Below are 27,010 nucleotides of genomic sequence, written 5' to 3'. Positions count from 1 at the left end.
TAATTCTCTTGCACAATTTTCCTCCTTCACTAATGTCTCATCCAATTCCCACTGCTGTGTCTGCATCAAGCTTTCACTATCGTTAATACTCTACCTCATCCATTTCTTTCTTTTCATGTAGTTATATCTTGGCTTCCAAAGAAATGTCTGTCTAAATGTATACCCTACTAGAGTGATTTCTTAATAACCTGGGTATTTCTTGTGCATTTATCACTTTTAATAACCATTTAGTGAAGAATCCTCTCATATTTTCTTTGGCCAGTTCAGCCAGCTTCTATTCATAATATGATATGAACACTAACTTGTAGGAATAAGAAAGCTATACTCTTTTTTTTTTTCTTCTTTTTATGCAATTTTTTCTTTATAGTTCTATTCATCGATTTATTTCTCTTTTGATATATTCTTCTGATTTTGGGGATAGAGTTGGCTACAGCATTTTTGAGACACACCCCCTTGACTGTTTTGTATGTAGTGGTAATTCCTCTAATTTGCAGTTTCTCATAAAGTAGCTTAAAGCTGCCTTCTCATTTTATATAATCACCTGCCTTATACTCATGTGTCTTATAGTTCCATATATATATATATGTATATAGCGGATTCTAATTAATTTGACTAGAATTAACATTAGGAACAGCATAATTTGGCACAATTAAATGAAGTTGCACATCATGAGTCTAAAAGGATTCCTTTTTATAGTATTTGTTATAATAAATTATGGAGGCAACTGCCTTGTCTCCATAATTTAAGTAATAATCACAGTTTTAATATAAACAAAGTAATCACCTGACTTTAGCTATGTGGTTTGTCTCTTTGAATGTGTGTATATACAGTATATACACACACACCAGATGATGAATTGATATGAAGGTTGAAACATTGGGTGATTATTTTAGTTTATATTAAACTGAAGTAATTACTCTAACATGGGAGTTGCCTCCATAAATGCCAACCTGGTTGGCCGAATGGATAGCATATATTCGCCCTCCAGCCAAAAGGCTGCGGGTTCAAATCTCGCCGTGGGCATGGATGTTTGTGAGTGTCTGTGGAAATACCAGTGGTGGTCAGCGGTAGATGGCGTTGGTGTAGTTGCAGTCAGATGGTGATTGAATGGTGAAGACAGAGTTGTAGAGCAGGTGCCCTCCCTCGATGAGTCCTTGGACTCCCTGGAGGTGTCAAATAATAATAATAATTTATTATAATGAATTATCTTTGGTCTGACTGGCCAGTCTCCTCACCTCTCATTGCATTCACTGCACTCCTCTCATTCTTAACTATGTTTTTCACCTTTCTTACTTGCATTTTATCTTCCTCACACATCTGATCACTACTGACTGTCTTTTACATCTTCCATAACATCTTTTCCAGCACTATCTGCCTGGTTTCACTGTTCATCCATTATTTCCTACTCTATTCATTTGCGTAGCTTTGGTAGGTGTCACATGCTTCCTAATCATTTCCCATGTTCTGTCAACTTCTTTTCTGCATAGCTCATCAGCCCAAGTTATCAATGCTAGTTGACTATGGAGCTTGAGCTTCTCATAATCACTTGCCTTATAATTAGATGTATATCCCCTTTTTTGACAGTAATCTTTACCTCTTTAGCTGCCCATCAAACCAGTATCTCATGATCACTCTCCACCAGCTGGTGAGAGTGATCATGAGAGTAACATGGACTTTACAACCATGTTAGTTCCATAATTAAAAGTCCATAATTTCTAAAATGAATGCTGATCTTCGTGTAACACTAAAGGAAAGGACACATCTGAGTATATTACCAAATCCAACACTAAAATCTCAAGTTGCTTCCATCATATTATCTCTCAGAAATTCAACAGATTTATTCTCCTTGTTGCTATATGTTATCTTCTCCATCCAATCCACATTCCTATAATTAACATCTCTCAATTATTATTATTACGTGACACCTCCAATGAGTCCAAAGACTCATTGAGGAAGGATACCTACTCTACAACTCTGTCTCCACCACTTAATCCACCAACTATAGTGAACCGCTACTACCATCATCACATACACCAATGCCATCTACCATCACTAGTATTTTTTTGCTGTAAATTGTTTGTGTTTTCAAGGTCGTTTTGTCTGTATGTAGGATGAAAAACCTGAGTTTCTGGTTTTTCATCCTACTCTGAAAAAAAACAAACAAAAAAACATAGATTCCTTTCATCATGATGAGAATTGAAGTTAGGCTTTTTTTTTTTTTTTTCAAACATTTTGCCTAAACATTTTACAATCAGTGTTTTCTACATTCCCTGATATATAACAACATTCTATTAGGTGTATTATTCAGTTAATTTCAAATTCACCACAAACAGATTCAAAATCTTCACATGTATTACTATTTTCAACTTCCACTCTTAGTGGAACACAAGTCCTCTGCTGTCATTAACAGCATTTCCCTCTTCTTTTCCTCTTGCTATTCAAAATTCTATATCCTTCCATTTCCAACAGTACATTGTTCTCAGAAAACGAGTATTTGTTACAAATTATAGCATCCCTGATCTTAGAGCTTCGTCATGTTTAATGTTCTCTGAATATCCAAATTATAATTTTCTCTAATACACTAGAATGCATAAAGATCTTCAGACATATGTACTTATATAGTAATAGTAATATTTCAGTTTTTGAAATGAATTTCACTGTTGTTTCTTAACGAATTGTAGATGGATTGTTTTCCCTGCATTCCAAACCCAGATGACATTCTATTTTAATTTTTAATAAACTATAACTTCAGAAATACTGATATTAAGTATGTATATATCATTCATGTTTTTGAAAAATGAAAATTAAAAAGAAGTGACAGTACTTGTATATCTTTATGTTAAAATATTTTTAATTAATTACTTTTAAACAACTAGATATTTATTATAAACTTGTTCATATTAGAGATATCTTCAGTTATTTTTAATGATTTTAGAATCATCAAGGAAAACATTCTTTTTGTTAATAATTTCTGAACATGGTTTTTAAATGTAGGGCATTTTAAAATATTAAAGAATGTCAAATTGCAAACCACACCTGGATATTAAGCAGTGGCTTCAAAATCTTGATCTTGAAGAATATTTTGAAATATTTCAAAATTATGGAGGAGTAGAGGTAAGTCATATAGTTATTATTATTGTTGCATTGACTAATAGGAAGGATATAATAGTACTGATACAAAATTAATAAGTATTTTATTCATCAATATTACAATATATTGTTTGCTGATGATACTTATACAACAAACCCTTCTAGTGCTCAAACATCTCAAGCTTCACTATCATCTACAATAATTGTCTTAAACACTGCTTTCATAATCGCCTTCATAGTTTGACCCCCCCCACACACATTATTATTATTATTATTATTCAGGCCTCCAAGGAGTCAAAAGACTCATCGAGGGAGGTCCTTCCTAAGACATAAAGTCTGTAAAGACTCACTGAGGGGGAGGTCCCCCCCTGAGAAACACAAAGTCTATCATACCACTCTTTAAACTCACTGACCGTTCTCGCTCCCACCACTCCATCAGGCAATGCATTCCACGGCTCAACCACCCTCCACACAAAGAAACCACTCCTTACCCTCTTGCTCACAGTTTCCTTTCGTAACTTCCAGGGATGGCCTCTTGTCATCACTCCTTCCCGCTGATCAACCAAGCGAAAGAACTCCCCAGTGTCAACCCTGTAACCACCTCTCAACAGTTTAAAAGTCTCAATCATATCACCTCTCCTTCTTCTATCCACCAAACTCTGCAGTCCACATTCTCTCAGCTGATCCTCATAACTATCCTTGTACAGTCCTGAAACCATCTTTGTCATCCGTCTTTGTATCCTTTCCACAGTTAATTTATCCCCTTCAAATCCTGGGGACCAAATCTGAGAACAATAGTCCAAGTGTGGTCTGATCAGAGACTTATACAATGGAATGATAACCCTCTTATCTCTGCAGGTCAGTGTCCTTCTCATAATAGCAGCAATCCTCTGTGTTACCTTCACCACCTTTGCAATATGTCCCCTAAACTTCAGGTTTCTATCAATCATCAACCCCAGATCTCTTGTCTCCCCTACTTCCTCCAGTATAACTCCTCCCATAGAGTATGCAGCATCCCATCGATGTTTCCCAAACCTCAAGACCTTACATTTTGCTGCATTAAACTGACACTCCGATTCATTTGCCCATCTATCTAGCTTATTTAAATCCTCTTGCAGGGCTACCACATCTGCACTATTACTAATAATCCTTCCCAGCTTCGCATCATCTGCAAACAACTGAATATCCCCCTGCAATCCACTGGCTATGTCATTGATATAAAGGTTAAACAATATAGGTCCTAGTACTGAGCCCTGTGGGACCCCACTTGTAACCCTCTGCCTCCTGGAAACTGCTCCACCATACACAACTCTCTGATACCTATCAGATAGCCAACACATGCACACATGCACACACAAAAAAGACATTATTCTCCCCTTATCTTTGATAATGATCAATTCAACAGACAAGATTTAATCTCTCTTCTTGGTAGCATCCTCAGCTTCCAGAAAACAAACTTGGCATCCTCTTTCATTTAGTCAACTTTTCATCATAGTCACCCATGACTGAAGCATTCTTCTAACCTGAACAAGTATGATTGTATTACTTTGCCAAAAATGTGGGAGACTGTTATCTTAACATCAACTCCAGTACAGCTGGAATATTTCTTTTTTACATCTTTAAGAGAACACCAAATTAGGACTTTAGATCTTTTGTCCATTTCAGTTTGAATTGTTTCACTTACTCAATTTTTGTGTGTGTGAACTGTAATATGTTGTTTTGTGTTCTGAAGATGCTGGTTTGAAATACAGTGAAATATAAGCTGGTTAATAAACATCTTTATTATAATTTAGTTCGTTTGGTGTTGTAATTCCCTTAAAATAAGTTATGAGTATGTAGAATGTAGTTTGGAAGATGGATGCAGATAGGTGTTATTGAGGCCTGGTTGACGTTCTGTTAACAGCAACAGGTTAGATTCAGTTGTAAGTGGTGGTAGTGCACATTTTTTATATCAGTTGAGACTACAAATGTTGAAGTGAATATGGATTTTTTTTTTTTTTTTTTTGATGAGCTTTTTTATTCAAAGAGTAATCACTGGAAGTTGAACACTCACAGACACAGTGACTGTCATACTTTGCCACGAACACATTCAGTGTTGGAGCGCTCGCCACCCACTCTGGCAATGCATTCCACTTGTCATCCACCAAGCAAAAAAAAATCTGCTTTTCACTTTTTTTACTCGCATGACCTTTGTGCAGTTTCCAGGGATGACCTCTTGTTCTCTCATCACCAATTATCCTATGCAGTAATTCCCGTGTATCTGTTTTATAGGCTCTACACAACTTGTGTCTCAATTATATCACCCCTCCTCCTCCCATCTGCCAAGCTATGAAGACCACATTCCCTCCCCTCAATCTCATCTCATACTCAGTATTCCAGAGTCTTGAGACAGTCTAAGTTATTCATCTCTGCACTTTCTCCAATGTTTCCTTATTATCAATATAGCCAGGTGACCAGATCTGTGACAGAAATCCAAATGAGGGCCTAATTAGCACCTTATACAATAAATAAGATGCTAATATACTATCACTTCCTTATCTGTACATGTCAGTGTTCTTTGCATAATAGCAGCAATTTTCTGGATAACTTTTGCAATGTGTACCTTGAACTTCAGTTCCCAACCCACCAAGATCCCTGGATCCCTTGCCTCCTCCACCTCTTTCAGCAAGGTTCCTCTAGTATGGTAAACCTCATTCCATCTTCTCTGGCCAAAGTGCATAACTTTACACTTAGTGTAACATTGAAATGACATCCTCATTCATCTGCCCAAAGCAATAACCTATTCAAACCCTCTGGTAACAGCAATACATCAGGGCTTCCTGACATTGCTCTTCTTAATTTAGCATCATCAACAAACAACCGAATATATCTCCTTTCATATCATGAACTGTATCATTGATATACAAGTTAAACAAGTTAACAGTGATCCTAGAACAGAACGCTATGGCACCCCACTTGTCATCTTCCTTTCTTGGCATGCTACACTTCCATACGCAACTCACCAGTTCCTCTCAGTCAGCCATTCCTGTAACCAGGCTACCAAATAACTATCCAATCCCATCTTGCTCAGTTTCAACAGTATTGATCAAATCCCAATAAATCTCTATATAAGCATTTTCCCTCATCCAATACATTAGTCTCTCTATTAAAATGTAACCATGTTACTAAAGCATGACTTCCCCTTAACAACCCCATGCTGCTTTCTCAAAGATTTCCATTCTCATCAACCCAGGTATTCTGTGTCGAACACCTCGCCCTATGTTTGATATACACACACACACACTGGTCTATAGTTTGACATTACTGCCAGCTCTTTTTCACGTTCCCGTAATATATGTGGTGATATTCCATCCAGTTCCAAAGGTCCTTAATGTTCTAAGCACTTCCCATTCTTGAACTGTCAGTCTTCTGTCCTCCTCCTTATTTCTGATCAGCACTGCTCTGTTTCCTTACATAAAATACACTAACGAAATACTCATTGAATATTTACACTATATCGTTGCCAAATGTGATTCATGTTCCATCTCCAGCAAGTAAAGTCAGTCTTTCATATTCACCCTTATTCTACTATCAACATAACTATAGAATTTTCTAGGATTTTGCTTTACTGCTTCAGCCAATCTCTTTTTTATGCTAATTTCTGTTTCCTTATGATGCTTGTCACCTTCCTAGCCTGCACTCATGCCACTGAGGGTTACCCAGTTCTAAGCACCCTGCCATCCTTCATATACCTCCAATTACCAATCTCTACTCTAAATGTTATATCTCGCTCCACACATCATGCATGCATGCGTGTGCATGCACACACACACACCTCATTTCATTCCTTAATGTTACCAGTTATTTTCTAATGTCCTCACTTGTTGTACCTTTCATACTAGATTCTTTACCATACCTTATTTATTGTTCTACTATTCCACCATCTTTTGCATCTTCCTCTATCTTACTGCATTCCGCTGTGTCATTCATGACATTTGTACTACATTCTCTATTCCTGACTTTTGCTACGCTTGTATCACTTATGTGATTCATGCCACCATCAACTGTTTCTTTCAGCAGATTACTCATCTGCTTTTTTTTATAGCTTTCTTACCACTCATTCACTGGTTTTTTACACTATCTCTCTTCACTATCAGACAAACTCTCATTGCATTGTTGCTGCTGTCACCTCATTCGCCAATACATTCCAATGAACTCTTCATTTAAGTTACACTTTGCACACATCCTTCTTCCAACTGTCTTAAAACCTTATCTGAATCCATAGCCTACCAGAGAGCTGCTGCCTGCCATTTTCTTTGATTTGTATTTTTTTAAGAGTGGGGGGGGGGTGAGATTTCATTTGTTAGTGGGTTAAAGTTTTTGGTATTTTTACCCCAAGGGAGGTTTTATGATATGCAAACATTATTGAAATTATTATATTGACTTGCATGATTGAAGGGTATGTATTGGGTGAAAGACCCAGATGAGTTGCACCATTCTGTTGTTTGCATGGCTTCTGTGTCCCTTTTACATACCACTGTATTCAGACTCCCTCCAAGCATGATCTGGCAGAGTAAGTGACAGCTGATTGGGAAGCTTCCTGGTACATTATCATGTTGTTCAGTTCCACATACTATTTATTGCCAGCCTTCAGAACTGCTCTACTATTGTACCCTTGAGTGGTGGTGGTTTGGAGTCTGAGTGTTCTTGAGACTGTTACCCTTTTCTCTTCTTACATATGTGAGTCTTCAGTTTATTTCATTTCATTTCAGATGAAATAAATATCAGCTAAATTTTTAACATCTAGAGGTTAGCTGGCATTTCTTTCAATTATGGAAGAGCCTACAATTAGAAGCTGCTTAGTGTTTATCATATAAACAAGAATGATAACTATAAGCTACTAGTTAGTTATTTTTTTACTTTATTATATATATATATATTTTTTTTTTTTTCTTCTTTTCTCTCATTTAGTTATTCATAATAAAGATTTATTTATTTATCCAAATCCATATTACTGTTTGCTGTAAGTACTAAATTAAGACCCCTCTGAAATCCACTCAGTTTCAGTAACACATCTTGGTTGAAAAGACAGCTGTCGTGGGTTTGCCCATTTGGGATGTGATTCAGAACCTTTATCAGAGCTTTTCAATTGAAGTAGAGTTAGCCAGTCTCATACAGAGATAGAAGGTTTCCCCCTTTTGGAAACTCAGATTTTTCATATAATAACAGCCAAATTGGCCAGGAGAAAACTTGCAATTTACATACAAGAATATATATATTTAGTCATCAGACTAATCACTTTCCTAAAATTATGGTTATGAAAAGCAATATAGGTAGGTTGTGAGTCTTAATTATTATTATTATTACTACTGAGTTAAATTTCACCATAGCTGCACAGCATTAAGGTTCACAAAGTTTCTTCCTTTCTGATTTAAATTAAATAACTTCTAATAAAGTTATTTTCTATTTATCTATCTCTCCCTTCCATCTGATTCAGACTTATTGGGTCTCCTCCTAATGAGGAGTCATGGCAAAATAATGCAGGCAGCATGCCACTCCTCTGCTGCATCCCTAATGGAGATATTCATGACTGTAGTCCATGTGTGTTCACGGGGCTGGTTTGCATGCTTGCGGGATGAAAAAACCCCCAGCTAAACTGGGGGGAAAAAACCCTACTCCCTGTGCCCAAGACCGGCTAACTTGGCTATAGCTGAAGAAGATCTTTGAGTTCCTCATGTCTCTGATGGGAATCGAATCTAGGACACTCTTTCCCCAGGCATATGGTTGCGAAGCACACAGCCACTAGGTTAACCATGTGGACAGTTATTTTATTTTACTTGTTTTATTTATTTACTTATTTTAAAAGTTATTTTACTTGAATAAAATTAGTCTAAAGAGGTAATCAGTTCCTTAACTCATTGCAGAAACATTAATCTTTTTAATTTTTGATGAATGACAATATAAGCGTCATAAAAGTAATGCATAATTATATAAATTCTTTATGCACTATCATTACTGATACATTTTAATGTTCTTATTCTTGATATTTTTTTAAGGATCTTTTATCATTGTCTGAAAGAGACTTGAAACAGTTTGGAATCAGGAATGGTGCTCATCGAGCCAGGTTGATTTCATCAATTGTGATGCTTAAGGAAAAATATGAAAAAGGTATATTATTACTTGCATTCCAGAGGGCTATATGTTTCCTAACTGTCCAGATGACAACATTTTAGTTCAAAATGAATTATTCTTGAAATTTAATCTTTTATAAATTTTTCAAATTTATAAAAGATTAAATGCTTTGCATATTTGGTTAGCTTTATACAAATTAAATTCAACCTTATGATTTTTCATGGCAGTCACATTTTTATATTAAAATTTATCAAATTTTAAAAAGTAAAGTTTGATGTTGGAAAATGTAAATATGGTAATTTATGTATCATGATTTCTCTGTAGCAGGCTGGTTACGAGGTAGGGAACATTAGCCAGCTACCTCTGTAAAGGAAAGGTAATTAAGTGAATGTGATGTTCATGAATTTCAAATTCTTGTTGATAAATGATAAATACTGAAACTTTCAGTTCTATTTGGATTAAAAATTTGGAAATATTTTTTGGGTACATTTTCTCAAGTGAACATTTACAGAAGAAATCTAACAAATGTTATAATTATCATCATCAAATTCCTGACATGTATCCTCTAGGGGAGTGTACAGGATATTATTATAGTACTACATGAAGAACTTGCATCTTATTACTAACTTCCTATCAACAATTTTCCTCCAAATCAATCTGTTATTTGTCAAAATTCCAACATTATCAGATCTTATGATATTGATGCCATCTGTTCATTCCATTAATCTTTCTTTTCCATATAAATTTATTCAGTTGACTTCCTACCATACCAGCTTTGTTGATTTTATTGTCTATTTCCATATTTAATTTGCCATCTTCACTAAAAATTGTGCCTAAGTAGCTGAAATATTTTACTTATTCTATAGGTTCTCCATTGATGATGCAGTTGATATTTTGAGTTTTTCTGCCTATTTTCATTGTCTTTATCTTGTTATTGCTGATTTTCATAGCAAATTTATCAACAGCCATTCAATTTAGTCAGGAAAACCAATCTATCTGATGAAGAATTAAAAGCTCTACAAGAAATAAAGAACAACAGCAAAATAATAATACCAAAGTGGATAAAGGAAATGCCACTGTGGTTTTCTCAACCAAACTAACTACACAAGTAAGCTTACCTCTTTACTGTTAGATCTGTCTACCTACTTGTTGAATATGATTCCACCAGTTCCCAAATCAGAACGCTCCAAAGACTCCTTAAGAAGGATATTTCTTGGCCTGTGGAAGTGACTAGCAGACTAAAACCTTTCAACCCCTAGACCCCCCCCCGAATATATGGACTACCAAAAATCCATAAGCAGAATGTGCCGTTACATCCCATTGTGGATGGCATTGATTCCCAACACATACAAATTAGCCAAAGTGGTCACACATTATATTGGCAACACATCTTCACACATACAAAAACTCAGCCCACTTTAAAGTCCATATAGAAAACCTCTCACTCCAACACAACACAAAACTGACATAATGGTCAGTTTTGATGTCTCCTCCTTATTCACAAACGTCCCACTCAAAAATATCTTAGATCTCATCCAAGCCAAATTTCCTGACTCAGCCCTATTTCAGTTCACAATGAACTCAGGCTATTTTGTTTGGCAAGGAAAATTCTACAAACAGATAGAGCCATGGGTTCTCCACTCTTTCCACCCCTGGCCAACTTCTTTATGGAGACTTTTCAAGAAAAAGCCTCAAACTCAGCCCCACAAAACCCCACTGTTTGGCTATGCTACATTGATGATGTGTTCGCTATTTGGCACATGGCTTAGATACACTCCACAACTTCTTAACGCACTTAAACAATCAACATCCCAGAATTCAGTTCAGCTTGGAAAAGGAACACAACAACAAGAGTCTCCCTTTCCTAGGCACTCTGATTACACTTCAGCCTGATGGATCTCTGGCTTTCTCTGTTTACAGAAAACCAACCCATACAGTTAGATACATTCACCAGCAATCACGCCCCACCCTCACAACAAAATGGGAATATAAAAACCCTATTTCCTTAACACCTTCTTAGCCAATAGCTACAACCCCCCAAAAATCCAGAAAATATTAAAACCAGGTAACCACAATCCCCCCCCCTCCCCTTCATAACAAAGATTATACTAAATCTATCACCATTCCTTATATCTGGGGAATGTCTGAAAAGCTAACAAATATCCTAAAAAAATATAACCTGACTACCTGTTACAAACCATGTAAGAAATTGGCATCCCTTATCCACTCCACCAAAGACCAGCCACTTTCCCTAGACCTACCTGGAGTATACCAGGTCCCTTGCAGTTGTAAACTGTCCTACTACAGCCAAACAGGCAGGACAGCTAATATCAGGATATCTGAACACAAAGACTACATCCAGTTTCACCAATACAGCCACTCTGGACTTGCTGACCATGCTCTAGATACTCACCACAGAATAAGCTGGAAGAAAACCACTTTACTACACCGCAGCAAATATAAGTATGAAAGATTATTCCTAGAATTGGCCTCAGCTCTAAAAAAAAAACTTCCCAAACTTCAACAAATTTGGGTGCATGAGACTGCCCCAAATTTTGGAAGCTTGCATCCTAAGAACATCAGCCAAGACAACCCAATTTAGATCACTAGGGGGGAATCTTTAGGACTCTAGTACCAACTTCAGTTGCCTTCATCAGCCTCATTTGCTCGTTGTTAGTGCCTGCATGCACATATCATAGTTTTATGTTCCCAGAAGATGGTAGTGTAACGTTGCTGAAATATAGGAGGGTATTGATTAAAGTTTTTTAATTCATATTTTAGTATATGTTATCATTTCCTGAAAAATTAAAAGTCGTATAACAAAGACCATTGTAACAAATTCACTCACTATAACAAAACCATGGAAAAAGTCCCAACTAAAGTACCATAGGCATAATGCCATTCTAAAGAGAATTCCATATTTCAGTATAAGTGTCTCGCTATAACAATGTCTATTGTCACTAAGAATTTGTTGTAGTGAAGTTGACTATCTGGTGAAGCTATTGGCAAAGACAGAAAAATAAGAAATCTATTGTGGATTCAAGGAGCTAAAGGAACAGTTTAAGAAAAGAAGAACAAATGGTATAGAAAGTTCATGGCTAGTCTATCATATGGCTTTAGAGAAGACAGAGAAGATGTGCAAAAATGGCTAAACAAGAATTGTTGAATTACACTAGTGTCCAAAAGCAAATTATATTACACAAAAAATGTGTTATAAATTTCTTACAAATTAAATTGCAATATATTTTTGGCAAAAGTTACAAATTTCCTAAGGACATAATTAAGAAATGCATGTACGTTGTTTACAAAAAACTATGCAGAAAGACATTTCAGTATAGGATATGTCCACCCCAAAATGTAAAGCATATCTCACAATGTTATACCTTGCTTAGCACCAACTGATTCAGGAGTTCTTGAAGCAAACTGGCCTACTCCTCCTCCTTCAGAGCAAGGATAAAGCCTTGTTTGTTTTCTGGAGGATTTCGAGCAGCAATGCATCTCCATATTGCTTTCCAAATGTGTTCCATGGGATTGAGATCTGAGGAGCGTGCTGGCCACTCAATTTGATAAATATCTTTGGTCTTCAGACACATCTCTGCTGCTTGTGTACAATGTGGTGTGGCATTGTCATCCATAAAAATGAATTCTTCACCTATAGCACCACGGAACAATCGAATATGATGTTGAAAAACTTTGTTGGAATATCATTCACCAGTCATAGTCCCTTTTTATTATGCTTAATAGTTGCTCAGTGCATCAATTAAGCATAATACCTCCCCACACCATGACCCCAGCACCGCCATATCTATCTCTTTCAGAAACATTCTCACGATGGTTAGCAGTATGACTTTCATGCCAGATCAAGTATCGCTAGAATCAGTGGAAAGAGAAAATGATTGTCATCTGTAAAGAGTACATTGGCTCATTGGTATCTCGTCCAATTTTTATGGATATAACACCACTGAAAATGTGCCCTACGATGAGTTGTGGATAAAGGGATGCAGACTACAGGCCTTAGAGCATATAGACCTACTTGTTGTAGATGTCTTGCGACAGTTTGTTGAGATATCTGCATACCTGTGTTTGAATGGAGCCGACTTGCAAGCTAACCTGCCATGGTGCATTGATTTACATTTTGCTGTTAAAACCAAAAATCTGTCTTCATGCTCTGTAATAGAGCAAGGGCAACCTCTTAGCAAACGTCTGTAACACATTGCATTGTTTTGAAATGCTGCCCAGAGCCTGGATAAAATCTTATGTTAGATTCCACACTCTCTGGCAATATCAGTAATTCTGTGGCCTTCAATTACTAGAAAAATTCCATCTTGAGAACTCAACACTAGACATAGGATACACCGGAGCGTAGGGCTGACCACCTTATCCTGTGAACAGTTTGACGTCCGATGATTAATAAACCCTCAATACTGCAAAGTAAAAGGAAGATGAGATCAGACAAGTTTGCAACCAACTTCATTCCTTCACAAAAAAAAGCTTCCTTCAAACATAATTTGCTTAGAGCAGCCTCTTGCCTTTTATCGTGTTACCACATGATCCCTTTGCATGCCACTTGAATGTGTACCCACTTTCTACTTGAAATCATCAGTTATGTAAATTGCCACAAGCTAGTTTGTCTGAATTTACAGTTGTAATCTTCAGAAATAGTATTCGTCCTTAGGTTTTGGACACTAGTCTACTTGGGAAAGAATGCTGAAAGTAAATATCAGGGAGGCAGCATAATGTTCAAGAGGCTATTGTTAAAAAAAAGCATAGAAATGGAAGAAGCACTGAGCAGTGTTATCAAGCTGAAGATATGGATATTGGAGTGAATTATTAAATAAAGTTACCAATGATAAAAGTGGTAGAAAATATAATATCTAGAAGGAATCCATTGAAAAGTACATTTCATCAGGAGAAAAAGAAGTCAGAAACCTGAAATGCAAAATAAATAAAAATAAATAAAAGTCAGCTAGAATAGATATCTGACTTGAAGTGATATAGTATTAAAGTACCTAAAGTATGTTAGTATTAAAGTTATAGTGGTTACAGTACATAATTCAGAAAGCTTATCAGAAAGTCAAACCCTAGAGCAAGGGTTCCCAACCTTTTTGTTTCCTAGAGCACATTCTAAAATACCGATAGGGCGACAAGCATCATCTATTTTTTCAAGCAAATTTTTTGAATTCTTTTGTTAAATGAATACATACAAAGTTTACATTATAATCAAATGTTTTATTACTTAAAAGTTTACATTATATAAAAATTTAAATATATATATGTAAGTTAGTATGATCTTTGGCATTGCATTTCATTGGCCAGTGCTTCATAATTAGGAGAATATGATGATATTCCAGTTCTTAAACTGGAATGAACAACTTCGAATGCGCATCTACTTTACATTGTATGCGTTTAATACTCATCATGTGTCATTAACGCATGCATCATATAGCATGCCATGAATTGTTGTGTGATTATTTCAAACTATACGGCACACGGTTGAACTGCGGCAGGCACACACAAATTGGTCGATGGGCACCATGGTGCCCATGGGCATAGGGTTGGGAACCTCTGCCCTAGAGGTTAGATCTCACATTATTGTGAGGTTCAAACTATGTCAATATCTTAAAAGTATTAAATATAGGAATTAAAGTACTTTCACTGTAGAGTGTCCCATGCAAGAACAATTATTGAAGACAAAAGGATTCAGAATGCTAATCCTGATAGAGGTTGTCAGGATTAGCATTTTACCTTAAGACAAACTGTAAAAAATAATCGAGCAGTATAAGATCTCTGTTTACTTTTGTAGATTTTGAAAAGGCATATTATAATGAACTGAGTGAAAAATCATTTCTTATTATCATTTTCTGGTGTACTAGATATCATGATAATCCAACACAATTAATATTTCATGATTTATTTCCTATCAGAATTTTTCTTTCAAATTGGTTTATTATTTTCAGGTCTCTGAAGTTCAGAAGCACTCCTTGCTGCACACCAACTCACCTTGATCTTTTCTCTACCATTTTTGCTTCAGTCACACCTGTTTTGCTTATCTGTTTCTCTCATTCTGTTTAAGTGCAGTGTACTATCTTATTATTATCTGTGACTCCAGGGAGTCGCAGACTCATTGAGGGAGGCCACATACTGCAAGCACAACATCCAATAGCAATCCATTCCATTCACACATCACTCTATGAGAGAAAAATCTAGCTCTCACCTCCTTCTTAGCAGCATTCATTCTTAGCTTCCAAGGATGCCCTCTTGTCCTTTCCCTACCCTCCATAAATTGAAAAATTCCATTAATTGAAATCCTATATGACTTCTGACTGAAATCCTTCAGAAGTTTGTAAGTCTCAATCATATCACCCCTCTTTCTCCTGTTTGCTAGTGTCTGCAGTCTACAAATTCTCAATCTGTCTTCATAATCAGTATTTCATAATCCTGATATCATTTTCAACACCCTGCTTTGCACTCTCTCCAATATATCAGAATCACAATGGAAAACAGGAGACCAGACCTCCACACAGTAGTCCAAGTGAGGTCTTATCAAGGCCTTGTAAAGAGGCAAAATGACATCCTTATCTTTACATGTGAACGTTCATTTCAGCATTGCAATTATCTTTTGAGTTGTGTTTGCAATCTTTGCCACATGGCTCTTGAACTTCAACTTCCTATATACTAACACTCCAAGATCCCTAGCCTCACTAGTTTCTTCTAGCATAATCCCACCAATTTAATATGATATTGGATATCTAATCATGCCAAAGTGAATGACTTGACATTTTACTGACATCCATTTTCCCATGCCCACAATTGCAGCATATTCAAATCATTCTGAAAGTACTGCATTCCTGATTATCCTACCTATCTTTGCATCTTCAGCAAATAGCTGTATGTTGCTTGTCAAGTCCTTCCCAGTATCATTAATGTATAGATTAAATAACAGTGGACCAATCACTGATCCTTGTGGTGCACCAGTTGTTATTTTTTTTTCTAATATTCTATAACCCAATGTTGCATAAATTCTCCAATTTATGCAGCAGTCTACCATGCTGTATTCTGTCAAAAGCTTTAGCAAAATCCAAAAGTATCATGGTGTATCCTTTCTTCTTGTCTAGTTCAATGGTAACATTGTTATAGAATGTGAGCAAGTTGCTAAAACATCACCTTCCCTTAGTCCATGTTGCTCATTGCAAAGTAGAGATTCACTGTCAATCCATTTCTGAATGTGATCCCTAACCAATTTTTCCAAAATCTTCACCACCACCACTACAGAGATACTAATTGGTCGATAGTTGGAATTCTTTGACTACTTTGTGCAATAGAATTACCATTCATTCTTTCCATTCCTGTGGGATCTTCCCTCTGTTCTGAGACTCATGTTAAACAGCCTGGTCAAAGGTATAGCCAGTTCAGCTGAACACTCTTTTAGCACACGTGCTGATATCCCATCAGTCCCTATTGCTGAATTCTTATTCAGTTTGTGTAACAGCCCTAATACCTTCATAAATACCTGAGTTTCTTCTTCCAGTGAAGAGTTAGCAGAGAGCTCAATGTTGCGTACAGAAAACAGCAATGTGGCAGAAAACTGATCTCCATTTTGGGACTACATACTCCTGTGAAGCATTATATTTGACTCTTAAATATATTAAATCTAAATATGGTTCTGTTTTAAATGATGAACATTTGAACAAGCTTGTAAGAACTGCTTTGACTAATTACACATTTAATTTTAAGGAGCTTACTAAGAAAATAGATACAAGGAAGGCCTCTACTAGTAAATCATGTTTCGACTTTAAAATTATTCTAATTGTTCAAAGTACACTTCATTTAATGTTCTTCTCTTTTTGTTTATTTTTTCCTAGTAGAGCTTGAAGAGTCACGTTGTGGCCATCCCTGCTCTATACAGTAAATCTTGTAACATTTTCACTTTTGCATAATTAAATAAGTGTGTTTCTGTATCATTTCATTGTTTAAGTACCCTATTTTAGTTTGGCTGCCATTTTGGTGTGGTATGTTTCAAATAATTTTTGTGAATGAAACCTGAATTGTTAGCACTTGAACCTATGGGAAATTAGGATTTGATTTATTGCATCTCACTTAATGACTTCCCAGGAACCAATTAAATCATAGAAACTGGGGTCACTTAGTATTAGTCACATATGCATACTTACTCCTATCGGGTTTATTAAGTCTTTTGTAGTAGCCACACTCTCATTTGTAACCAAACTCTTGCATTCTTTGCTTAAGTACTTGAACATATTCATTTTGTATGTGATATAAATTCTTTATTTGTACAGTTTTTTTATGCCTAACATAAAGCGATTATTAAAATTTATACAAATAAATAAATAAGCTAGTAATTAACTTTTTAGATATCTTAATCTAATTTTAACTCATAAAAATCTTATCACCTAAAAATTCTTTCTTTATTCTGCTAGTTAATGTGTCAAAAGTAGGAGATGTCCACTCTTCTTTATCCTTATCCCCAGAAACGTATTTGATTACTAGCCCTCAACGAAGGTAATTAAAACAGTTCCAGTTAGTTCTTTATTTTGCTTTTATTATTCTTTGGTGTATAATATCCTGTATTGAGTTACTACTGTCTATAAATTGCAGAATATTGCAACAGTATACTGCAATTTATACCTAGTTGAATTGTTTATAATTTCAATTTATAAACAAAGAGCACTGTTTTGAAGTTGCAAATTTTCTTTTACAAACAGCATAATTGATCTAGTTCTAAATATTTTGTTTTAAAAATAGAAACAAGCATATGATATGCAAATTTATACCATGCTTGAAATTCACCAGTAAGCTTATTGGTAACACGATAACAGACTATTTTTATAACATTTTGATATGAATTATAGGTTCACTTTGTAATACAATGTATGTTTGAATATTTGCATGGCATATCAGTTGATATTCTTATTTAGATGGGGATCATGCAATCAGATGTCACATATATGCCTCACATGCAGTCAGCCAGGCCTGACTGACCATAGTCGTGGTTGCAGATGTATGCCTTGTGTTCCTCTAGGCCATAGGTTCCCAAAGTGGGCGGTACCCCCCCCAGTGGGTGCTGAAGCCTTCTATGGGGGGGGGCTATAGTGAGATCAGAAGCATTTGGGGGGCGTTGGGGCGGTTTAGGGGTTGGTGGCTCTTTATAGAAGAAATTAATAATATATATTAAAAAATTAATTATTTTCGTGATTTTGCAATTAGATAATCATTTAAAATTTAAATATTGCATTTTAATTCATCTTATGCCCGTCTTACACGATCAGTTTTTTTATCAATTTTCTATTTCAATTATTTTATCATTTGAAAATTTACCATGTCAGATAGAAATAGATGTCAATTTTCTATGTCAGTGAGAAAATAGAGCATGTATATATGTGTGTATAATAGGTTATGTTTCCAGTAGCAAATATATTCGTTATATTTCATTTCAAAATACATATAAAAACACTTTTCTAATTGATTTGTACAAAAATAAACCCAATTTTATATAATTTAATATCATCATCATCATCATACGTATCAAGGATTTAGGACTAGTATGGCCTGTTCCGGCCTTAGAAGTCATTGTTGAATCGTTTAAGAGGACGTCCTGGTTTTCTTTTTCCTAATGGCTTGTACTTTAAGGCTTGTTTTGGTAATCTTTCTGTTTTCATTCTTTGAACGTGTTCCATCCATCTATGTTTATATTTTTTAATTTTTTCAATTACTGGTTCTTGGTTTAATTCTTTCATAATATCTTCATTTCTTTTGTGATCAAATAGGGTATACTTTGCAGTTTTTCTCATAAACTTCATTTCTGCTGTTGTTAATCTTTGTTTGTCTTTTTGTTTTATTGTCCAGATTTCGCTTCCATACATTAAGACCGGTAGGGCTAATGTATTGTATACTTTCAGCCTGGTTTGTTTTTGAACTAGGTTTGGTTTAAATATAGAGTTAATTACTCCTGTTATTTTTAAATATTTTGCAATTTTTATGTTTATATCTTTTTCATTTTCATAAGTGATCATACATCCTAGGTAGTTAAATGAATTCACCTGTTCTAAGATCTTGTTATCTAATACTATTTTAGTTCTTGCTGGATCTTGTCCTTTAAAGGCCATAGTTTTTGATTTTTCCGTTGATATTATCATACCATAATCTTTGGATATCTCATTTAGATTTAAAATAGCTTTCTGTAAGTTATCTTCAGAATTTGTAATTATTATTTGGTCGTCTGCAAAGAGGAGAGTGTTTAAGTTAACTGTAGGTGAAAGTTTAATTCCTTGATGTAAATTTTTACTCCATTTTATTATTATTTCATTTAAGTAGATATTAAAAAGAGTTGCTCAGAGGGGACATCCCTGTCGGACCCCTTTGTTTATCTCTCTTGTATATGATAGCTCGTGATTTAATCTTATTTGTATTTGATTATTTTCATATATACTTGTGACAGCTTTTAGGATATTATTTGGTATTTGTCTTTCTTTTAATATGTTAAATAATGTTTCTTTTAACTTTGTCAAATGCTTTTTCAAAGTCAATAAATGCAATATGTGTTTCTAAATTATATTCTCTTCTTTTCTCTATTATTAATTTTAGGCAGAAGGCTGGGTCTATACATGATCGTCCTTTTCTAAATCCATTTTGTACCTCTAGAATAAAGTTTTTGGAATATTTCATTAGTTTGTTATTTAAGATTCTGCTGTATATTTTGTAACATGAATTTAGTATACTGATACCTCTATTGTTTTTAGGGTCATCTCTGTTACCTTTCTTAAAGATAGGAATCACAATTGCCTTTTTCCATTCTATTGGGGGGATACCAGTTGAGTAAATTTTATTTAAAAATAATAAGAGTCTTCCTTTGAATCTTGTTCCTGCGTATTTATATAGTTCTGAACCTAGCTTATCTTCTCCAGGTGATTTTCCGTTTCTTGTTTCTTTCAGGCTGATTTCTAATTCTTCTTCAGTTATTTCCTTTTCATTTTCGTTAATTGTTTGCCAGTTGTCTTTTTTAAAATATTTGTCTGTCCACAGTTCTGTGTAGTAATTTAGAAATTCTTCTAATTCAATTCAGTGTTTAATTTTATGTTTTCTTTGCTATCTGCATTTAGGTGTTTCAAAATCTTATATACATTGGGTCTTATTTTATATAAATCATGTTCTAAATTAGAAACAAATTTATTCTATGATTCTGTCTTTTTCTGACTTCTCTTTTAGCTATGGCTCTTATTCTTTTATATTCTATTTCATCTTCTAATCTTTTACTGCTTAACCATTTGTGATAGGCTTCTTTTTTCTTTTTGATTATTTCTTTGATTGTATCATCCCAGATCTTCAGTTTTTTTCTTTTATTGAATTTTTTGGTCTTTCCTAAGCTTTCATTTGCTGCTGCATTTAGTATCGGTTTTATATTAAGCCATTCTATTTCTATTTCTTCATTTTGTTTTATTTTATCTAGATACTGGTTAATTCTTTGTTCATGTAGCCATTGTACATTTGTGTCATTCAATAGTCTAGTTTTATAAACAAATGTTTCAATTTTTCTTTCTGTTCTTGTTACTTGTAGCCATTTAGGTGGTAATCTTAATTTTATTTTAACAAGGAAATGGTCACTGCTTATTTCATATCCTCTGTGAACTCTAACATCTAGTGAAAATTTTGATGTCTTTTCATTTAATATGAAGTAATCTAATATTGATTTCCATCCTCTTGCTGCCCAAGTATATTTATGTATGTCTTTATGTTTATAGAAGGTATTCATTATTTTTAGGTTATTATAAACTACAAAGTCGATCAATTTTTTGCCATTTCTGTTTAGAGTGTGTTCTCCATGTATTCCTATATTATTATTAATTTTCGTGTTTCCAGTTCTTGCATTTAAGTCTCCTGCTAAAATTATGTAATCATTTTTATTTATTTTATTATATATGTTTTGTAGCTGATTATAAAAATCAATATTATCCTGTTCTCTTCCTTCTTCTGGGACATATAAACCAATTATTGTTAAATAGCCTCTATCTATTTTTATTCTAGCTTCTATTATTCTTTCATTCCATAATTTATAATGTTTTAACTGTTTTGAAAGGGAGTTATGAATCCAAATCATGACTCCTGCTTGTGCTCTTTGGATAATTTGGATAATTTCATGTTATGAGTAAAAATAATAATGGCAAGAAAGAAATAAGATCGTAAATTTTAGTTAGCCTAGTTAGTACTAACTTATATTGCTAACTAGAGGGAAAAAACAGAGCAAATATTATTCAAAACTTATTATACTGTTTCCTGTGGTTATGTTTTGTAGGTTTGTTGTTTATATCTTGTGTAATTATTTTATTTATTAATTATTATTTATAATTATTCAGACAATGTCGTGGTTGAACGAACAAAATGCGCTTGCCTGCAGAATAAAAAATCGAATGTGTCATACATGATATTTTAACTTCTATTTTTTATATACTTAAAAATTTTATTCATTTTTTGCTATTGTAAAAATTGATCGTGCCATACAGGCTTTAGTCTATCCATGCAGCAGACGAGTCTTAACTAGTAGTATGTCGGTCAACTATTACGTAGGTAATTCACTTAATTCAGCATCATGTTGGAGGCTTAATGGATTTTTTACAACACTCAAAAAGAATTAAAATAGAATTTAATACTTCCTATATTTCGTCATAGTCACTAGGACATCTACGGGGATTACAAAAACACTTAATGTAACATGCACACACAAATCTTACAATACTAAGCTCAACCACGTGGGTGACACTAAAGTCCTATCTAGGTGGAGCGCCCTCTAAGGGCGGTAGTAGGTGGCCACGAATGTAAGGTGGGATCTCTGGTGATGAGTGTTTCCCAAATCTTCGGAAGCTTAATGCAACCGTATTTATTAAGATTTGGTTGGTTTCTGAGAGCTGCTGCTGCTTCTAAGAAAAGTCTCTCTTTCTTGAATTTGCTGTGGTGGAGCATGGTGGTTTTTTTCCATGATACTCTGTGGATGGTGTCCAAAACATGGTCAGTCAAGCCTGAATGGCCATAGTTGTGTTTACAGATGTAAGACTTGTGTTCCTCCAGGCAGATAGATGCTGATCTGCCTGTCTGTTCAAAGTATGCCAACTTACAGGAACAGGGCACTTTGTAAATTCCAGGCAGCGAGAGAGGAGGGAGCTGATCTTTCGTAGAACGGATAAGAGTAGCAAGTTTGCAGTAGGACTTATATGCTGTGTGTAGGTTGTAAGCCGTAATGGGGGGGGGGGAGAGTTCTGATAAACACCTAGAACATGGTTCTACCTCAAGTTCTTTTGGTGATTCTCACAACTTTTCAGCACATCCTCATATAATGAATGGAGGAAGAAGATAATAGCCCTGTATCTTGAGGAAAATGTTAGCATTACTTTATTAAAATCTATGAAAAGCACACTTCATTAACATGTTTTGTTTTGTCTTCTCTTTATTTAAAATATGTGCATATCAAATAGATTTTTTTTTAGCAAGTTTAAAAGAATTTGAATAGTTTGTACATGAATTAAGCATTATTTTCCTTGCAGTCCATCTTATCATAATTATGAAAAATCTGTTTCATCTGGTAATCACAGCTGTTCATCTAGCAACTCTTCCAGTTATCATTCCAGTGGAAAATCTAGCGACAGGAACAGTTTGGTAAGATTTCAGTAAATATTGCCAAAATTATTTTTAAAAAAAGGTATAAAAGTTTATTCAGATTAAAAATGAAAACATTAATTTTTATATCAAAGTGAACATTATTTTTTTTTTTTTTGATAAAACTACATGTGAATTTCAGTTTGATTATAATTTTACATGATATAAATTCACATGAATGTTTCTGATTTCATTATTTCTATTATATGTGCATGCTCGCACACCACACAATCTAGTCAAAATGTTATAATCACTGCCCTAATAGTTCATAGACCTGTCATCTTGCTACCAGAATTACTACTTTGCAATGTGGCATAGGTTCTGTAAGACCTCAGAATGTATCACAGTGTCAGGATTGCTTCCTGTAGATCTGTGATTGTTCGGGATGGAAAAATCAGATTTTTTTTAAATTTTTTTTTTTATTCACATAATCCTAGAGATGTTATGTGAGGGTTCAAACCCAGCAAACTTGATGACTATGTTGCTCCCACCCAAAAAAGGTTATTTGGAAACCTATAGTACATTTTTTACCATGGGTGGGCTAAGGATTTTTTGTTATCAATTTTATACATTATTATTATTAGCAACAGACCTCCATGACATCAAGAGTCTCCTAATGGAGGTCCTACTCTCACATGCACAGCTCATCATATCTCGACTTAAATGCATTCACTGTCCCTGCACTCATCACGCTCTCAGGCAATGCATTCCAATCACCCACCACTTTCCATCCAAAAAAAAAAAAAATCTACTCCTTACTGCCCTTGCTCACATCCAGCTTATAGAGCTTCCAGAGATGGCCTCTCGTCCCCCCCATCTCCAGATATTTTATGAAAAATCAGGTAATTACACCTTACCAACTTATGTCTCAATCATGTCTCACCTCTTCCTTCTATCCACTAGGCTCTGTAATTTGCATTCTCTCAATCTGTCCTCATATTCCACATTCCAGAGAAAAGGAACCAACTTAGTCAATCATCTCATCATCCTTTTGAAACACTGGCAACCAAATCTGTGCACAGTAATCCATATACAGCTTGATCAAAGTCCTAGAGGAAATAAGGGACAGAAGGGTTCTTGGGATGATGACTGATAGAAACCTGAAATTCGAGGAACATATTGCAAAGGTGGTGAAGGTAACTCAGAGGATTGCTGCAATACTGAGAAGGATGCTGACATGCAGAGATTAAGAGTTGTCATTCCATTGTAGAAAGCCGTGATTAGACCACACTTGGACTATTGTTCTCAAACTTGGAGCCCATGATTTGAAAAGGATAAATTAACTGTGGAAAGGGTACAGAGACGGACAACAAATATGGTTTCAGTACTGTACAATGTTAGTTATGGAGACAGGCTGAGGAAATGTGGACTGCAGAGTTTGGCAGATAGAAGGAGAGTTGATATGATTGAGATGTTTAATCTGTTGAGAGGTAGTTATTGTGGAGTTTTGCTTGGTGGAATGGGGTGAAGGAGTGAGAACAAAGGGCCATCCCTGGAAGTTGTAAAAGTAAGCTGTGAGCAGGAAGGTGAGGAGTGGTTTCTTTCCATGCACGGGTGGTTGAACCATGGAATGCAATTATGTTTTCTATGATGAGCCTCCCACAATGAGTCTTTTGACTCCATGGAGGCCTTTGAAAAATCATAATAATAATTTTTCAACAAAAGTAACATCTTCGTGTTGTTCAAGTAAAACTTTCACGTGGTACAAAGCAGGACTACATGATGTTTTATTTGTCAGCAAGAATCTTTCTGACTCACCATTTTGACTTTATTTCTTTTATAGTTTGGCATACTAATCCATCATCACTTAATGTTTTGCATTCATCCAAACAATTGTCCAAGTTGAATCATTCAGTAGTTGCTTCATCTAAAATTTCAGTCTTTAATCTGTCATAATTTGCACTCCTTTGTTATTGATTCCTTCATTTTAAACTTCTTCATAGTATTTTCCTAAATGATTTTTGTGTTGTTTTACTTTTGGCTGATATCCACACCAGTGAAATTTCATAAATTGCATTCAGTACTCTAATAGTTTTTCAAAACATGAAAAAAATTACCTTTCTGGACTAATTTAAATAACATTTCTTTTTTTGTAAATTTTTAAAATTTTGATTGACTATTTGATCTGTCAGTTGGATAATGGCTATTAATTTGGCATGTATTTAACAAAGATATTACTATTTTCAGATTTTAAAATTTCCTACTTGGATCACTAGGTGTGTTTTACAAAAGCAAAATGATTTCTTGTTTAAAAGTATGTGATATCAAATGCTATCAGACTGGTGAAATAAATTTTCTTCTAAACCAGTCAATAAAAATTTCTTGATCAATCTGATTTGATTTATTCTGATCATAATGAACAGATAAATTAGAAACATCAACATCAATCACACCACCTAGATAGGACTTTAGTTTTCACTCACTGTTGTATTGTATTTGTGTGTGTGTTGTTACAAAAAGTTTTTTGTAATCCCTGAAGATGTCTCTGTGACGGAGACGAAATATTGGAAGTATTAAAATTAGTTTTAATCCTTTCTCAGTGCTAATAATATTCCATTAAACCTCCAACATGAATTCACACTTCTAACCAGATTTTTGATCCTTGTTTTATTCATAAAACCAAAACAAGGCTGCTTAAAATATCCAGGTGCTTACCATCTTTGGTGTAGATTGCAATAACTTTATTATGTACAAACAGAAATATTTCCAGAAATTTATATGGAGGAATATGTTAGAGATATCATCAATGGAAGATTAAGGGTCTCAACTCTGTCCAGTCATTGTCTAAATTCTGCAGATCCCAACAATGATCAGTCTATGAGATATGTAGTAAAATGGGATTATTATTACTATTACGTGACACCTCCAAGGACTGATTATGGGAAGGCACTCTGCTACACATTTCACCCTCTCCCCTGCTACTTAATTCTCACTATACAATATTACTCACTATTCATGTTGGAGGTTTAATGGAATATTATGAGATCCTCACTACAATCAACGCATCTGCCACCAATTAACACCAACAACAGTATTTTTTGTATGTAAATTGCATCCCTTCTGATGGCCAATTTGTCTGTAGAAGGGAGGAAAGAACCTGCTACCTCCATATGAGATTGGCTAACTCATCTTCAATTGAAAAAAAAAAAAAAAAAAAACATATAAAGATTCCTCTCATCATGACATGATTTGAACTCGGGCCTTTTCCAGTCGAGGGGCACAGCATAGTTGTTCTTCCAATTGCTACAGCGGTACTTATCGTTCAGTAAACTTTATGAGCGTGATAATGGGCCTTTTTCTTTGCTTGGCAGAAACCACAGGAAGATCTGATAACATTATAGCAGAATATTTATTAACACTGAATTATTTTATGCATCATTTGGGTAATGAAATGCAAAGCCAAATAATTAAAATTACAGGAGTGCAACAAACAAAATCATTTTGAGTAAGATAATGTTAAATATTACTCAATTATTTTAGATACAGCCCCTCATGTAAGCCACATAGAACAGATAATTATTGTTAGATTTGTTAATTTAAAAATACAAATATTTCTATATCATTTTTGGGGAATTTTGTCCAGCAGATGAAATGACTGGAGAAGAATCACACAATTAAAAAAAATCCTCAAAATTCTAGGACATTCTTTCTATTTTGTTCTTCACGTTCTTTAAACTTAGCAGTAATGGATGGAACAAAAATCTCTTATGACACCACTGAATTTTTTTTATATTGTTCAAGAACTATATACTTTTTTTTGTTGCAATGTAGCATTGGAGCATACTGAAAACACATTTACCAAACATAAATTTGAAGCCATTGTTGAATACATGATGGGAAAGTAGGATTGATACTATCATACCACTAATAACTCAATCAAAAGCAGTTTTCAATGATCATTTAACAATTGTTAATGTTCATAGAAGATATAGATTCTACAGTGCAAGCAGTACCTGGACCAAGATAATTTCATGCCCTAAGCAGACTCCATGTGTGCCCGGGGTGCACACGAAGTCTACCTGGGGCAAACTCTGTTGCTTTTAAAAATTGTAAACTTTCTAATGGAAGTGATCACTATTTAGTCTTGAGCAGGATAAAATTGAATTTCACATTGAAAAGAATAACATGTAAGAAAGTTTTAAAGCAA

At 34.7% G+C, this 27,010-nt stretch overlaps 1 protein-coding gene across 2 annotated transcripts in view; it reads left to right on the top strand.

Moving 5' to 3' along the window:
- The window catches only part of LOC150098719 (breast cancer anti-estrogen resistance protein 3 homolog), a 77,529-nt gene that overhangs the window by 10,052 nt on the left and 40,467 nt on the right, over nt 1–27,010 (top strand). For both annotated transcript variants that reach the window (XM_090405547.1, XM_090405548.1), the window contains exons 2-5: nt 2,995–3,114; nt 9,126–9,237; nt 17,640–17,721; nt 22,752–22,863. In XM_090405547.1, coding sequence (XP_090261673.1) covers nt 3,016–3,114; nt 9,126–9,237; nt 17,640–17,721; nt 22,752–22,863 — 405 coding nt within the window. In that variant the 5' untranslated portion in view covers nt 2,995–3,015. The remainder of the gene's footprint in view (nt 1–2,994; nt 3,115–9,125; nt 9,238–17,639; nt 17,722–22,751; nt 22,864–27,010) is intronic.

The sequence above is a fragment of the Typopeltis vanoorti genome, chromosome 15 (genome assembly GCF_054136105.1).
Source record: "Typopeltis vanoorti isolate ZY-2024b chromosome 15, IOZ_Tvanoo_1.0, whole genome shotgun sequence".
NCBI lineage: Eukaryota > Metazoa > Arthropoda > Arachnida > Uropygi > Thelyphonidae > Typopeltis > Typopeltis vanoorti.
The sequence above is the reverse complement of the archived record's forward strand: the minus strand, read 5'-3'. Positions and strand labels throughout refer to the sequence as shown.